This window comes from Saccopteryx leptura, chromosome 1 (genome assembly GCF_036850995.1).
Source record: "Saccopteryx leptura isolate mSacLep1 chromosome 1, mSacLep1_pri_phased_curated, whole genome shotgun sequence".
NCBI classification, from domain to species: Eukaryota; Metazoa; Chordata; class Mammalia; order Chiroptera; family Emballonuridae; genus Saccopteryx; species Saccopteryx leptura.
The window spans coordinates 179,227,642-179,242,385 of record NC_089503.1 but is presented as its reverse complement, the minus strand read 5'-3'; the positions used below and the strand labels follow the sequence as shown (position 1 = coordinate 179,242,385).

At 40.7% G+C, this 14,744-nt stretch overlaps 1 protein-coding gene across 1 annotated transcript; it reads right to left on the bottom strand.

The window, feature by feature from the left end:
* Positions 1 to 3,641: 3,641 nt before the first annotated feature.
* On the bottom strand, positions 3,642 to 14,289 carry HNRNPU (heterogeneous nuclear ribonucleoprotein U). Its single transcript, XM_066381788.1, has 14 exons — positions 13,461 to 14,289; positions 12,444 to 12,555; positions 12,285 to 12,358; positions 10,180 to 10,319; positions 9,556 to 9,655; positions 8,591 to 8,703; positions 8,015 to 8,278; positions 7,415 to 7,534; positions 6,864 to 6,992; positions 6,607 to 6,775; positions 6,082 to 6,336; positions 5,577 to 5,764; positions 5,215 to 5,286; positions 3,642 to 4,748 (listed from the first exon to the last, which is right to left on the bottom strand). The coding sequence occupies exons 1-14, from the start codon at positions 14,047 to 14,049 to the stop codon at positions 4,695 to 4,697; spliced, it is 2,379 nt and encodes a 792-aa protein (XP_066237885.1). The 5' UTR covers positions 14,050 to 14,289; the 3' UTR covers positions 3,642 to 4,694.
* Between the last annotated feature and the right edge of the window lie 455 nt (positions 14,290 to 14,744).

Sequence of the window (14,744 nt, the reverse complement as noted above, 5' to 3'; positions counted from 1 at the left end):
AAACTAATCTTACTTCCTGTAAGATCATGGAATGGCAGGAAAGAACATGCCACAAATAGGTGTATCAGGCGCTATGAACTCTCCAGCCTGTAATCTCAGCATATCCTCCAGACTCTCAGGCTGGACACGTTCACGAGCAACCGCTGTGCTGCCACTGGTAGGCACAGCACTGTGACTTTACTGGTGCAACAACTGAACCTTTCTGTGCATTCCTCTATTTGTCTAGGCTGTAAATATCTCATTACTTTGACTATAGTTGATTTCTCATACCCACAGTTCCAGCTTTGTTTAAAAGCAAAACCCCTGTTCCTTGTCAAGTTGCAAGTTAATGCTGAATCTTGGCATGAAAAGGGAGAAAAAAATTATATTCCTAGGTAATTACAAGTAAACACATGGTTAAAGTTCCTTGTCCCAATATCTCACCTAACCAGTCATTATGGGGCCCGGGCCTGTCAGTTATCTGATCCATTCCTTCCCCTAACACCGGATCTACAATCACAACTAAAATTACTGATTGTCTACATCAGCGGTCCTCAACCTGTGGGTCGCAACCCTGGCGGAAATGGCTTTAGGCGACCCATGTTTTGGTCGTTCGACCCCGGGGGTCGTGACCCACAGGTTGAGAACCGCTGGTCTACAGAATACTGAAACATTGTACTTATTGAGTAATTCTAGGTTAACATTTTTATTTTTCCAATCTATCCCTTATAGACTAAATGAAGGTCCTTGAGCAAATTAAACATATTCAATCACCTGTATTTTTAGTCAAATGGCTAGGATTTGAGTCTATACTTCTCAGTGTGTTAATCTTTGTTAGCCATTCCCTCCTACCTAAAGCTCTTTATGTACCTGTAATAGTAATACTAGATTAAGAGAAAACCAAAAACACTTGGGCATTAGAACACCCTAAATAAAAAACCCAAATGTTACACTGGCTAACCCTGCCACTTGCATGTTTTACTGTGGAAGTGGAGGCATGGCAGGGCCAAAAAGAAAATCCAATTTTAAAAATTATTCAAATAAGAATCTTCATATCAAAAGGGTATTAATTGCTTAACCATTTTTAAAGTTTAGGCAACTACTGATTTGAAGATCCTGTGGTTTGCATGACTAATAAATGCAATTTGCTGTTTAGTTAACTAAGACAGTTGACAGATTGTTACCCAAAGCACTAATGGCTCCTTAAAACTTGATGACTGCCAGGCCACACTCTTGTTTCTATTAACGATTACTAAAATGCTAAAACTTGTACAGCGTTTTTCTCACGAGTACTAGAAATCGATTGAAGTTAGATTCAAACGATTTCAAAAAAATTTATCATGACCATCCTCTCAGAATATTTCAGTGACTATTCTGGAGGGTTGAGCAGTAGAGAATTACTCTGCTATAAAAATCCCATCCTTTTTAAGACATTTTAGAGTGTGTAAAAAGGAAACTGTTAACTATGCTTTCCAGATGTGCATTTATGTCTAAACTAACATCAAAAAGTAAGACTTGGACTATAATAGAAGTTTAGGCCTTCTTTAGTACAAGTTTAACCTGGTTTGGGCTTTTTAAAAACGTACGATCTACTCTTGTAAATTGACAGATCTTTGCAGGAGGGGTCTATACTGCTAAAAACTTAAAATATTTCATCATTTTCACTTGTGTAAGTGGGACCCACTATAAAAATAATCCTAGGTCAAAAAAGCCAATTTACATTATTTTAAAAAGTCAATTTCCTCAACTGAGGCAAATATGAAATACAGAACACAATCTGTGCATGAATGCAAACTCTCCAGGTTGGTGACATTACTATTCCTGGAACACTTCCAAGTACTTTTTCAAGGAAAAATGTCTGTAAGCTTTAAAAATTTTTCCCTAGTGGTTAGGCACCTGGTTTTGTATTTCTAATTTTCAGACAGGATCTATCCTAGGCAAATGGGAGCTTATTGTTTTGTGGATTTAACATTTTTCGTCATTTCAACATCAAATCAATTTAACTTGTGCTTTTTAAGATTTCACCTCGCTGGTTGGGTATGAAGGCCAGAAGCTGGACACAGTGTCCTCAGTCAGAGCCAGAGCCCTCTCTACTAAATGCTAGATCTGTGTAAAAAGCAACTAGACCTGTGTAACAAGATGTGTCTCCACCAGCAACAAAGCATGGTCAGGTCAGTCATGTCAGTGGATTTGCTTCATCATTTCTATTTTGCATTTTTTCTTTCCCTGATTAATCTTTTGTATTGTTTTATTACTACTGTAGTTGATCAATCTGATCCAACTCGAGTTGGTATGTGTAGACCTTTCTAGTGAAAAGCATCCCTTAAACCAACAGCAATCTCACAGGTGAGCTTTCTCCAGGTATACTTGGGATCTTTGTTCAGCACTATACCTTTTTTATTTTGTTTTCCAAGAGAGGTAGGCAAGGGAAGAATGAGTAAACCGTTTCTCATTCCCATCTTCCTATGCTAAATTTGGCAATGGCCTCTCTTTTGCTTGTTATTTGGTACACTCCGTTTTGAATATTTTATATAAACTAAAGTTTATTTTTCATATAACCTGAGACATTGATTATGATCTTGAGACTCCTTAAAAATTTGTTTCCTGGACAGCATTTTTCTCTACCCCATCTCTCTTCCCAAAAGTTCTGGACTACACAAGCATGACAGTCTATCAAATAGTGCCTGTCACTCTGGCCATTATACTTCCACTATAATTAGAATATAATTATATTTTTCCTTAAAAAGCAATTTTAAACTAGAAGGTATATTCAAGATTTTTAAAAGGCTTTACCTAAACATTTAGGAAACCTGAACATTGTGATTAGCAACAAAGTTTGAATTTCCCCCCCTGGGTTTAAATTAAGTCTATGCAACCCTAGTAATAATATATACTGCAAAGCAGATCATGCTAGTGACTACCCACAGTAAGCTAATTGCTAAAGACATACTTTGGTGATTAACCCTGTTCCAAAAATATCTCAACTGAGACTACCCTTCACACCAACACCTAAAACTCAACTCCAGCTCAGCTTATAGCAAAAAATAAAATCCTAGTATGTTACAAATCTGATTTGAAGTGACTAAAACAAAAATCTAAGCAATCAAACAAACCTAAACTTACCAGAAGCAACCTAAACAACAAAACACTGGACTAAAATTTTAGTTCTACAGTTTGACTCTTTAGAGGGTCCTTTAGAAGATTAAGTGTTCTGTGCAAACCCAATAAAATTAGTTAGGGGATCTAATGTAATCACATAACTACAGTTAAGTTAGCAGTGTTGTGTAGTAGTGAAATCAATGACTGGCTTGCATGATGGCTTCTAAAAGCATCTATTCCCAGACTTTCATGTATTATATATGCATATAAGGTATCAGATGAGGACAGCCATTAGCATTTTGTAAAGACGATAAACTGAGTGTTAACTTCTCCCAGCCATTACCTTTTTCCCCTCATTAAATGTTAAGTCATCTGCAGGGGAGGGGAAGAATTCAACTTTACTTCATAAGTCAACTGTCAGTATACATTTAAGTTTTGAAAACCTAAATGTTCCAAGTACAGAGTAAAGGATAAGCTGTCCAGAAAGCACACAAAAGTTTTCTCCTCTTGGGAGTTTTAAAAAGGGATTTTGAACCTTGATGGCGAGAATCCCAAAACAAGAGTAAAATGAATTCTTTTTATTGCAAACAAACGTCTAAATTAATTTCTCCACCCACTTTCTTTAGAAAGAAAAAGAAATCAGCAGGCTAAGGAGATACCCATTCAAGAACTGACATGATTAAAAATTAAGATATAAATGGGTGACTCACAATTGCATTAGCTTACAAAGATGGTGGAGTTAACTACTACAAGCACACTAGTTATACAGTATTGTGGGAGAAGGGCATACAGACATAGCTAACTTCATATAGATCCCATTAGACAACTGGATTTACAACAAGTTATTTTAATAAGAAATGGGCAAAGCCAGCTTTCTTTTCAGAATCAAAATGCAGAACAAATGGAAAAATTATGGTATTTAACCTTCACAAGTTTGAGCCTCCACAAATAATGCAACCAAGTTTTACATTTTTAACAGCCCTTCTACATACACTCCATCTTCTCTATCTTGGATCCAAGTTTTATCTTAATTCAATTATGCCAATCCCATTGTTATTTAAAAAGAAAAGCCTTCCCAGTTATTGTCAGAAACTACTGTTTAGCTTACCCCCTCCACTACTCAGCAAACTACAGAGAGGATGGAGTGTAATATGAGCAATACAGAGTCTTATGCAATTCATGAGGACCACTTAGTCCTTACATGAATCTGGTTGCTAACATTTCTATTATATTGTGACAATGACTCCCGACTGTTATCTCTGAGAAATGGGGGGAGTAAATTCTTAATAAAAGACACCAGGTACAAAGCAACATTTTACTTTTGTTGTGATAAAAAAAAAAAAGTCACATTTTACAGATAAAATGTAGAACCCTGAAATACTGACACATTCTCTTATCGTGCACAATGCTGAGGTTCTCTTACGATTCACTTTAAAACTGCAATTAAAAATGTACAAAAAAGAAAAGAAAAAAAATCAACCCACAAAGCTTCTAAAAAAGGAACCCGCAGGCACTTCCTCTTGTGGAATGTTTAAAAAGTTAGCCTACTAAAGAAAACAGTCGACTTCTTGTGAAGGTTTTGGAGAAATATGTATCAGTTCGTTTTATTTGGGTATTCAATAATATCCTTGGTGATAATGCTGACTCCATGGCTTCTGACCCCAGAATTGCTGTAAGAGAAAATTTTTTTTTTAAAGAAAAAACATCAATAAGCCACTCAAACTGCTTTTAGGAAATGACAATGAATCTAAGAGTAATTGCTGGAAACAAATTTATTCCTGTCATACCTGATTTCTATCAAACCACATTCAATTAGTATTAATAGCCCATTATTATCAATAAGCACATTATAAAAGGAAACACATCAGGACTTGGTTAGTTTATACAATTAAAGCTAGTAATAAAAAGAACCATATGTATTAAAATATTAGTTTATTAAAAAAATATTAAGTTACAACAAACTCCAACCTATTTTGCCTTCAAAAGATAAGATTACGGCTATGACTTCAACACAATTCATACATTGCCCTGTAACACAAATACTTTAACCCCTGGATTAAGATCTTTTTGAAGAATGATTCTTATGAACTCAAAATACAGTTTAATGTACATAAAAGCACATAAGAAATTACTTACACCCTGCTGCCACTGGTTGTAGCCCTGAGATTGATTTTTATAGCCACGATTGTTTCCTCGTCCTCTGAAGTTCTAAAATTTAAAAACAAAAATCTTTCAGAACTCATAGCACTTCTAAGAAGGGTTTGTACATGGGAGGGCTGAGGGGCACAACACAGAAATTGACAGTTTGTTGCTAGTCAGTGTGCCTGCAAATCAAACTTAAATAAGTAAACTTGTTTGACTACCATCACTGGTTTTTCTGATGTAAATGTATTCACACTGTGTTCCTTAGAATTCTTACTGAGGCTATGCAGCATAAACTTACTCTTCTAAGACTAATTTACATGTAATCAGTGCCTGCAGGGATCATAAATCATTACCTGGTTGTAGTTCCCTCTGTTGGGCATTCCACCTCTGTTGTAGTTCCCCCCTCTGTTTGAATATCCACCTCGGCTGCTAAAGACAGGGCCACGAGGGTATGGGTAGCCAATTCCACCACTTCCGCTTCCACCACCACCTCTCTGTGGCATGTTGCCCCTCCTGTTATATCCACCACGATTCCCGGGAGCTAAAAATGAGATATTTTATAGTTTATGTGTTGTACCTCCTTTATACATGTAACTTAGGGTTCTTATGGACCATTCCTTTATTTTAGGTGAAAACTAAATGTTTCAAGACAAAAGTACCATTTAATGTAACCAGTCACATAATCTAGGTGTGTATACTACCCAAATCACATTAAAACTTTAACCAGAAGAGCTATAATCAACCTGAGGATCCCATTTCCAACATGAATTCAGCTAAGGAACATGTAGACCCACATTACAAGATTCCCACTTGTTTCGATCTTGAACCAAATCAACAGTATACTCAATATTAACTTGCCTCCTCCTCGGAAATTTCCACCTCGCATATTAAATCCCCCACGTCCTCTATGGCCACCACCTCTGTTAAACTGGTTCTTGCCACTCTTATTTTTATTGCTCTTCTTTGAACCAGTGTTCTGCTTCTTTTCTGGGGGAAGAGCCTTTTTGCTTTCTTCCTTATACTGCTCCAAAAGTTTTTGGGCTTCCTCCTTCTGAAGCTCGACATAGGTTATTTCATCAAAACACTCAGCTACCTCTGGCAGTGTAAAGTTTCCTACAAGGAATAAAGTGAGGTTAACACACATTCACAATCCTTTAACCTATAATTTTTGAATGGCTTTGTTTTTCAACACACACTACACCATGCCGATTCCTAGTTTACTAACATATTTTCCTAAATATAGTAATAAGCCGAACATATTTATAAACAGTTCGTGTAACTCCTGAAACAATATTACTAGCAGAAAAGCAGAAAATGTTAACTGAAGTTTACAGATAAAAATCACTTAAAGATTTAACATAAATATAGAATTTAATTCCATGCCTTTCATTTTGAGAACTGCATGTTCTGGTAAGTCTTTTCCTTCTACTTCTGCTTTCTTCTGTGTTCTCTGCTTGTATTCTTCATCCTTTGGGCAAACTACAACAGCTTTTCGTTGGAAGCCGGCAAACAGGCACATTTTCCTCCTCTGGGCAGCAGCAGACACATTTGTCTTAGAGGGAAAAAAAAGTTGATTTATTAATTCTCCACCAAACCCAAACCAAATTGTTATTTTTTTCAATTTCAGAGCTACAGCTTACCTGATCCAGAATGAAATTTCGCTTCTTCCGGGCAGCAATCTCAATAAACTTTCCAAGACATTGTGGGGCTCTCTGCAGCAGTGTGTTCAGTTTTCCAGTATCTGCCATTTGCTTCTTAAAACCTGCCACCTGTTTTTTAAATTTAAAAAATTTTCTTTGAACCTATGAATCTCAAGCTAAGCTTAACTTAACATCAGCTTATATCTCTATATATGTAAAACAGGCAACATTCTAAAATTTAAGTATTGTCTTTTCCCACTACTACTACAAAAAAGGGGAGTCACCATAAAACTAAGACCCTATGCTATTCAATCTTTTTAGCAGCTGGATAGTAAAAATTCAAAAGACTCTTTAAGAAAAGACAAGCCTATCATTTAGAAAGCAGCTTACCCTACAGATAAAGAGCTCACCACACTCAATAACCATTTTGGCCCAAACTCCTCTAAAATGCTTTAAAAAATGAGTACAGAAAACAGGTAAAAGGATTACTTAGGTATAGACCTTCTTAGCTTTTTAAAATACTGAGGTCATGCACTAAACATTATACTTACCATCATTTTATCCATTATGGTATTTGTTCCAAGAATGTTGTATTTACCAGGATTTTCTGCTGCATGTTTAGTAACCCAAGTAGTTTTCCCAGCTCCTGGCAAGCCAATCATCATAACCACCTACAATGAAATGTTATTTCACTAATCATCAGAATCCACCTAATAATTTAAGAACTGTTAACACAAAACCCACTTTATTTTTATTTTTTTAGCAAGATAGAGAGATGAAAAACATCAACTGGTAGTTACATTTCTTTTAGTTGTTCATTGATTGCTTCTCATACGTGCCTTGATTGGGAGTGACTCAAGCTGAGCCAGTAACCTTTGGGCTCAAGCCAGCGAACTCAGGGTCTGGAACCTGTGACCTCCACTACCCAAGCTTTTTTTTTTTTTAAAGAGACACAAAACCCACTTCTACTATGTAAATGTTCATAGCACTATAACAAGGTAATATGTGTTTGTGAAAAATTTAACAGATAGCTAAGAGAAATATTACAGAGAAGAGTGGCAACAAAGAAAATGAAACAGACCAATCATCTAGCTCTACTGTCATTTTTGCCCAAGCAAAAGCAATGTTCAAATGCTTAGAAAACCACTTACTTCACAATCTTTCTTCTCTTCAGGCCCCTTTGGACCTCTAACTCGGTCTTCCAAGGGGACATTCTGGATGAAAGCATAGTCTTCAGGTATTGGAAAATATGGCTTTTCCTTCTGACCAAAATTAAATTCAACAGCACAGTTGTGGCAGAGAACATGTGGAAAGAGTGGCCGTCCAGCAAGAACTTCTTTACTGATTTTGAAGGCTACGCCAAGATCCTGTCCATTCTTTGCATAGGAAAGTTCTATTTCATCACTTTCAAAGTTCTGTTAATAGGGTGGAGAGAAGTTTTAATTTGCTTCCTATAAGACTTCTAAAACATTTCAAAATTTAAATTAGGAGTGAAACTTATCCTGAAGAAAACATTTAGCTTCAATATTAAGAGCTTTCTGGTCCCACCTCTATCCAAAGGTGGAAACAATAAATATTGTCTTGGAAAATAAGACTATATTTTTCAGGTCAACTTGATGTTAAGTAGTTTTTAATCAAAATGAATCTTAGTAGTGAATGCTGATATCGGTAAAACATTCCCCACCTACAACTTCCCATTTATACCTAAAAATATAGCTATGACTTACAGCAAAACATGTAATCACATCATTTTCATCAAACTTTTCTCCATACTCTTCAGTCTCACAGCTGCATGTTTTTATTCCTTTTAGAGAATACCCATAAGAAAAGTCTTCTTCACCTAAGGAAAGAATTAACTACCATGATATTGATTTTTCCAAAACAGTCCAATGACCAACATATTTAAATATTCAAGGTTTAAAAGAAATGAGTATATATACCTAATATTCTTACAACTTACACTAACTTTGTACTTGATATACAATTAGATATACAATCAATGAGAGCTAGGTGGATTATGGAACTAGTTGACAAATTGCATTAACAGGGATAACATTCTATCTTAACCACTGCTCAAAAAAACAACCATATAAGAACAAAAACTACAATTCTACCTGTGTCTACTATGTGGTAACATTCATCTCATTTAAAATACTATTAAAAGCCCTGGCCGGTTGGCTCAGCGGTAGAGCGTCAGCCTAGCGTGCGGAGGACCCGGGTTCGATTCCCGGCCAGGGCACACAGGAGAAGCGCCCATTTGCTTCTCCACCCCTCCGCCGCGCTTTCCTCTCTGTCTCTCTCTTCCCCTCCCACAGCCAAGGCTCCATTGGAGCAAAGATGGCCCGGGCGCTGGGGATGGCTCTGTGGCCTCTGCCTCAGGCGCTAGAGTAGCTCTGGTCGCAACATGGCGACGCCCAGGATGGGCAGAGCATCGCCCCCTGGTGGGCAGAGCGTCGCCCCTGGTAGGCGTGCCGGGTAGATCCCGGTCGGGCGCATGCGGGAGTCTGTCTGACTGTCTCTCCCTGTTTCCAGCTTCAGAAAAATGAAAGAAAAAGAAAAAGAAAAAAAAAAAAAAATACTATTAAAAGAATTAGATAAAAACAAGCAAAAGGTTTGGAATGCCTTCCACTCTAAATACTGAAATCAGACCCTAAACACTCAGGAGCACATAGTACTCAAATTGAAACTTTACCAAGTAACATTCCACTTGTGGTTAGAGACCAACCAATCCGAACTTCATGTATGTCAATATCTTTTGTATATAAATGCCTTACTGGGATCTTCTCTGTAACCTGAAAGTCAAATCATAAACGATTAAAATGTAAAACAAAAGATAAAAGCCTTAAACCCTGGCTTATTTTCATTTGTGCCATAAGCTAACTATAACAAACTCTTCTCTGGCTACTAATACAAAAATCACCCACTCAAGAACTTACACTGATATAAGGGTTGATAACTTGAAATAGTTTTAAGTACTTCGTTAATTCACATTTAAAGTTAACAGTTAACTATTTGAAAATTATATATGCAGTACTCAACCTAAAATCAATATAAGCATATCCTGAACCTTTTTTCTCTGGAACAAAACCAAGAACCTAACTATTTTAAAACCCTTGGTGGGTCTTTTCAAATTCCTGTTTAAAAAAGAGAGAGTACCCTTGATACAAAACAGGCTGGTTGTGTATCACAAATTCTGGTAACAATAAACATGTTCAACCTTTACAAAAGTTCCAATGACACCTAACAGTGTGAGGCAAACAGAAAACAAAGTTTCTTTAAAAAACCAACCAACCACCACACACAAAATTGTATTTACCTTCATTTCAAAACAGACTTTGCCTTTTGACACACCGTAAGAAGCCCTTCCTCCAGCCCAAAGAAAAGCAAAACTCTCCATAGTAAGGGAAGAAGCACTGAGGCGATCTCTTGATATTTTAAAATGTAGATCACAATTATCTGTAATTAAATCAAACACCATATCATTTCTTTTGACATCCAATGTAAATATATCTGCTATGTAGACAAAACTTAGTTATTAAATTTCTGCATATATTTCTAAAGGTTGCACAGAACACTTTACATGGCATTTGATTTTTCAGTATTAAGCCCCACTCCCACCACCAAGTCACTCTTGCCAAATTATGAACTAAAGTGTAAACTATAAAACTAAAAAGCACCAAGGTTTAACTTGTACTTTAAATATATAAAATAAGACAATGTGACATCAATACATACCTGCTCTGCTCTTTACCTTGACTTAGAGGCAAGCAGTAGAGGACAGCAGGAAATCAAAGTGAAGCATGCCAGAACCAGGTAGAATTTACCAGTGCCACAGTAAAACTGAACAGAGGCCATGACCAAATATATTTTCATAGGAGTATGAGCTGATGATCCTGTACTTTCTAATTTTAAAACACCAGGTGATCTAGATCCCAAATTTTTTTTCTAAAACTTGTGAAGAAGGCAGCCTTAATCTCCAGAACACAAACCTCTGTCTAATGCTGTTGCAGTACCTTGAGGTCTCCTTTCCCCAGACTTTCCTGTTACTCAACCATTGGGGATTACCCACTTCTGGGATTATCCAAATCCAAATGTCTTTAACCTACCTACTTTTGGGTCAGTGGCTCAATTAGCATGCACTTTTGAGGGAGAGCTAAAGTTAGAAAATTATTTTCTTTTCTACTGATGAGAAAAAAAATTAAATCTACAGTTTGGAATTTCCCTTACACTAGCTTTGCTCTTAGATTTCCTGACCATCACTGATAGAATAAGAATATTTAAGTCAATAAGCTGTGTTCAAACCCAGTATTGCACTTAACAAAATGATACTCCTAGGTGACCAGCTAAAATCTATTTCATAAATTTCACCTTTTCAAATCACTGCTTCAGTATCTTGCCAATACCTGTAGTTTACATTTATAAAACTGAACTTAACCAGTCTTTCAAATCAACTATTTTTTTAAAAGACTCCACAATCTCAACTATCTGAAGAGTACTCAGTAAGAAATCAGGAGTTTTACGTTAACACTCTTAGTAATCAGAATAAAAACTTGTATTCAAAAGCACCAGAATCTAAACTTCAATTCTCTAGGCTCTACAGGGCCGGTTGACACCTTAAACTCTCATTTTTCCATCATTTATTTCTACTCTTTGTTCTGACACTGAAAGAACCATGCATACTAAACTACCAAATTCTTTGGTAATAAAAATTAAATTCTGACAGCCATGGCCCACTTAGAGGTTTGCAATACTTCCTCATACTCAATTGCAACCCAACTGGGTAAAGTAGTAGTGTTTACAGCGCTGCCATTGATACCATTCGCTGCTGAAGAAAGCTAGTGGCCAGTGATGGCTCACTGCTGCTGCCTCAGGTCTTTGGAAGAAATCAACTTATGTTAAAGCAGCAGCTACTGAACTGGAATTGAGAACAGAAGAGCAGTTATTGAGAAAGTAAAATTACAATCTTTTAGTATAGGGAATATACTTGTGTGCTAATGGGAAAAGTCATTAATAAATAGGTAACTAACCCAAATAGCTCACTTAATATAGTTTCACAGAAATATGAAATTACCGTATTGAAAAAGCCTATAAAGGACGTATATGTAACCTTATATGTTTTCATTAGCGAGCCAAAAATTAGCATTAATTTTGTATTTGCACAAAGAACTTTCAAATCATATGTAAATATAACCATATTGCTAGAGCCTGTAAACGTTATCAATAGAATACAACTGATGCTAAACTAAACATTAAGCTACGAAAACCTGAATATTACAGCCATCTTCCTGCCTTTAAAAACCGCTTTACTGCTAAGTTTTCTGCACTTAAGTTCAACGTACTACATTACATTTGCTAACATTCTGGAAACAAAAACCACATTTGCTAATTGGGGGATAAAGGGAGCGAAGCAGCTTCACTTACAAGTGTCAAGACAAACCACTGTATCATCGAAGTGTTCATCTTCTTCTTCAACAGGTGGCTGAGGAGATTTGGCTCTGAAAGACAGTATTGTCTCCTGACACAGCTTTCGCCAAAGAATCAAGATTGGGTGACAAGCAACACTGGGTAATCATCCTCTACCTGCTATACTTGTTCTCTTCAATGTACTCAAAATATCCACGGCCATGGTCTTCCCGAGGTCGTTTGACACCTCTTTTTTTATCCCCGCCTTTCTGCTCAGTTTTGCCGTCTCCTACAACACACAGCATCCCTATTTAAGAAGCCACGCCACAACACAACAAAAACAGCCCTTTTGTTTCGAGGCTCAAAAAAACAATTTCCTTGCTCGTTTTTGTAAGCGTTTTCAATCTAAGAATCAAATACGAATGCAAACAATCGGTTTGAAATTTGGGTAGTCTTAGTGACGCAGTCTAAACACACTACAAATATTGCCAGTGTATTCGAAGATTCGAGAAATCTCATGAAAAATAGCGCCGCAGAGGCCGAGCCCACGTGTATCCCGAGGAGAGTTCAGGAAGGGGGAGGGTAACAGCCCGGCCCGCGCGCCCTGCCTTGCCTTCCCCTCCCCCCACCCCCACCCGGGCCCGCGCTCCCGGAGGCCGCATTGTACTGATTTTCCGCCGCGCTCTCCCCGCCCGGCCCCTCCCGCCGGAAGTGACGTCACGCGAGCCCCTACGCTCCTCGCACAATACCGCGGCCCGGAGCCGCCAAAGCGCGCCCGCCCGGGCCCTCGGGCCTCTCCCCTCCCTCCCCCCCCCCCCCCCCAGACATGTGCCCGCACCGCGCCGGCGCCACCGCGGGCCGCCGGGGCACCCCCCGCCGCCCGCGACTCCTCCTCCCAGCGGCAGCTGCAGCTCCCCCTGGTTCTCAAACCACATAATGGAGGCGCTGCCACCACCGTCACACACACCGATCCCCAGGCCTCCCGGCTAATCCGGGATTCCCTGCGCCCCTCCTCCCCCGCCACCCTCGCTGCGGCCCCCGCCCGGCTCCTCCCCCCACGGGGCTCCGGCAGGCCTAGGCACGGCTCCCACCCGCGCGGGCCTCCCGCCGCGCACGACGTTACAACGCAGCACTCACCCGCCGCCGGAGCCCCGGGGCGACCGCCGCCTCCGCCGCCTTCCACCTTCTTCTTACCTCCCGACTGTTGCTGGCCCTGCCTGGCCCCGGGCGGCGCCACCGTCACCGCGAAAAGCGAGGTGGGGCCGCTGCTCTTCCCCGCGGCCTCCTTGGCGGCCCCACGCTGCTGTTGGGGCTGTTGCTGCGGCGTCGTCGGCGGTTGAGCCTGCTGCTCCCCGTGCCCGTTCTCGTCGCCCGCGCCTTCCTCCTCCTCGCCGAGCTCATCCTCCCCTTCCTGGAAACCCTGGTCGTCGCCGTTCTCGTCCTCCGAGGCGGCCTCCTCCTCCTCGCCTACCTCCATCTGGTCGCCATCCAGGGCGGCGATCCCTTCCTCCTCTTCCTCTTCCTCCTCCTCCTCGTCGCCGCCGGTCGCGGCCTCCTGCTCGAGGCCTGCTCCCGAGCGCCCGGCGGAATCCCCGCCCAGGTCTAGGCTGCCGTTCCCAGGCTCCATGGCGGGGCGGCCCCCGGCCACCTCGTCGTCCAGCGCGGCCTGGAGTCGCTCCATGAGGTCGGCCTTGAGGCCCTTGTCGGAAAGACGCCGCTTCTTAAGCTCCTCTTTCAGCTCCGAAACCTTCAGCTTTTTTACATTAACAGGGGAGGAACTCATGGTGAGGGCCCCAATTTACCGCTAGGCACTGGCTCAAACTCGGCTCCGCTCACTCGGCCACTAGTGGCGGCTGCTGCGGCTGCTATTCGTCCCGGGCGGCGGCTGCGGCTGCGGCTGAAGGTGGGTTCCTGCTGCAGAGCGGACCCGCCTGGTGTCGAACGGCGCCAATTCCTTTCACGGAGTTCGTGCGAGAGACGCGGAGACTCGCCTGGCGCGAGCGAGCACGCAACGTCCTCTCGCTGGGGCGGTGCCGCGCACGTAATATAGCCGCCCCGCCCCCTGTGCTGACGGGAGCTCTGCGCAGGAGGGGAGCCGGAGCGCGCCCGCGCTCTGCCCCGCCCATTACCGTACTTACCTCCCCGCCCCCGGCCGAACTCGGGGCGGGGAGGTGGGGAGTGTGGCGCAGGTCGCGCCGGATTGGCACTGAACAAATGGAGGAAAAGCCGACCGCTTTTCACTTAAACCGTCCGACTGCAACACCTATTGGCCTTTCTAGTTCTTTGGTTGCGTTGCTCGTTTTGCTCTTTTCCTTTCCAACGTGGAGTCTGCTTTTATCCAGATGCTTTCAGTCCTCAATTTCAACTCGAATCCTCCGCTTTCCATCTGAGATTTGACCCAGCCAGCTATTTGTTTAAAATTCCTTATAAAAATTTTATTTGTTTTGACTTGTACAACACAAATTAGCAATTATTACG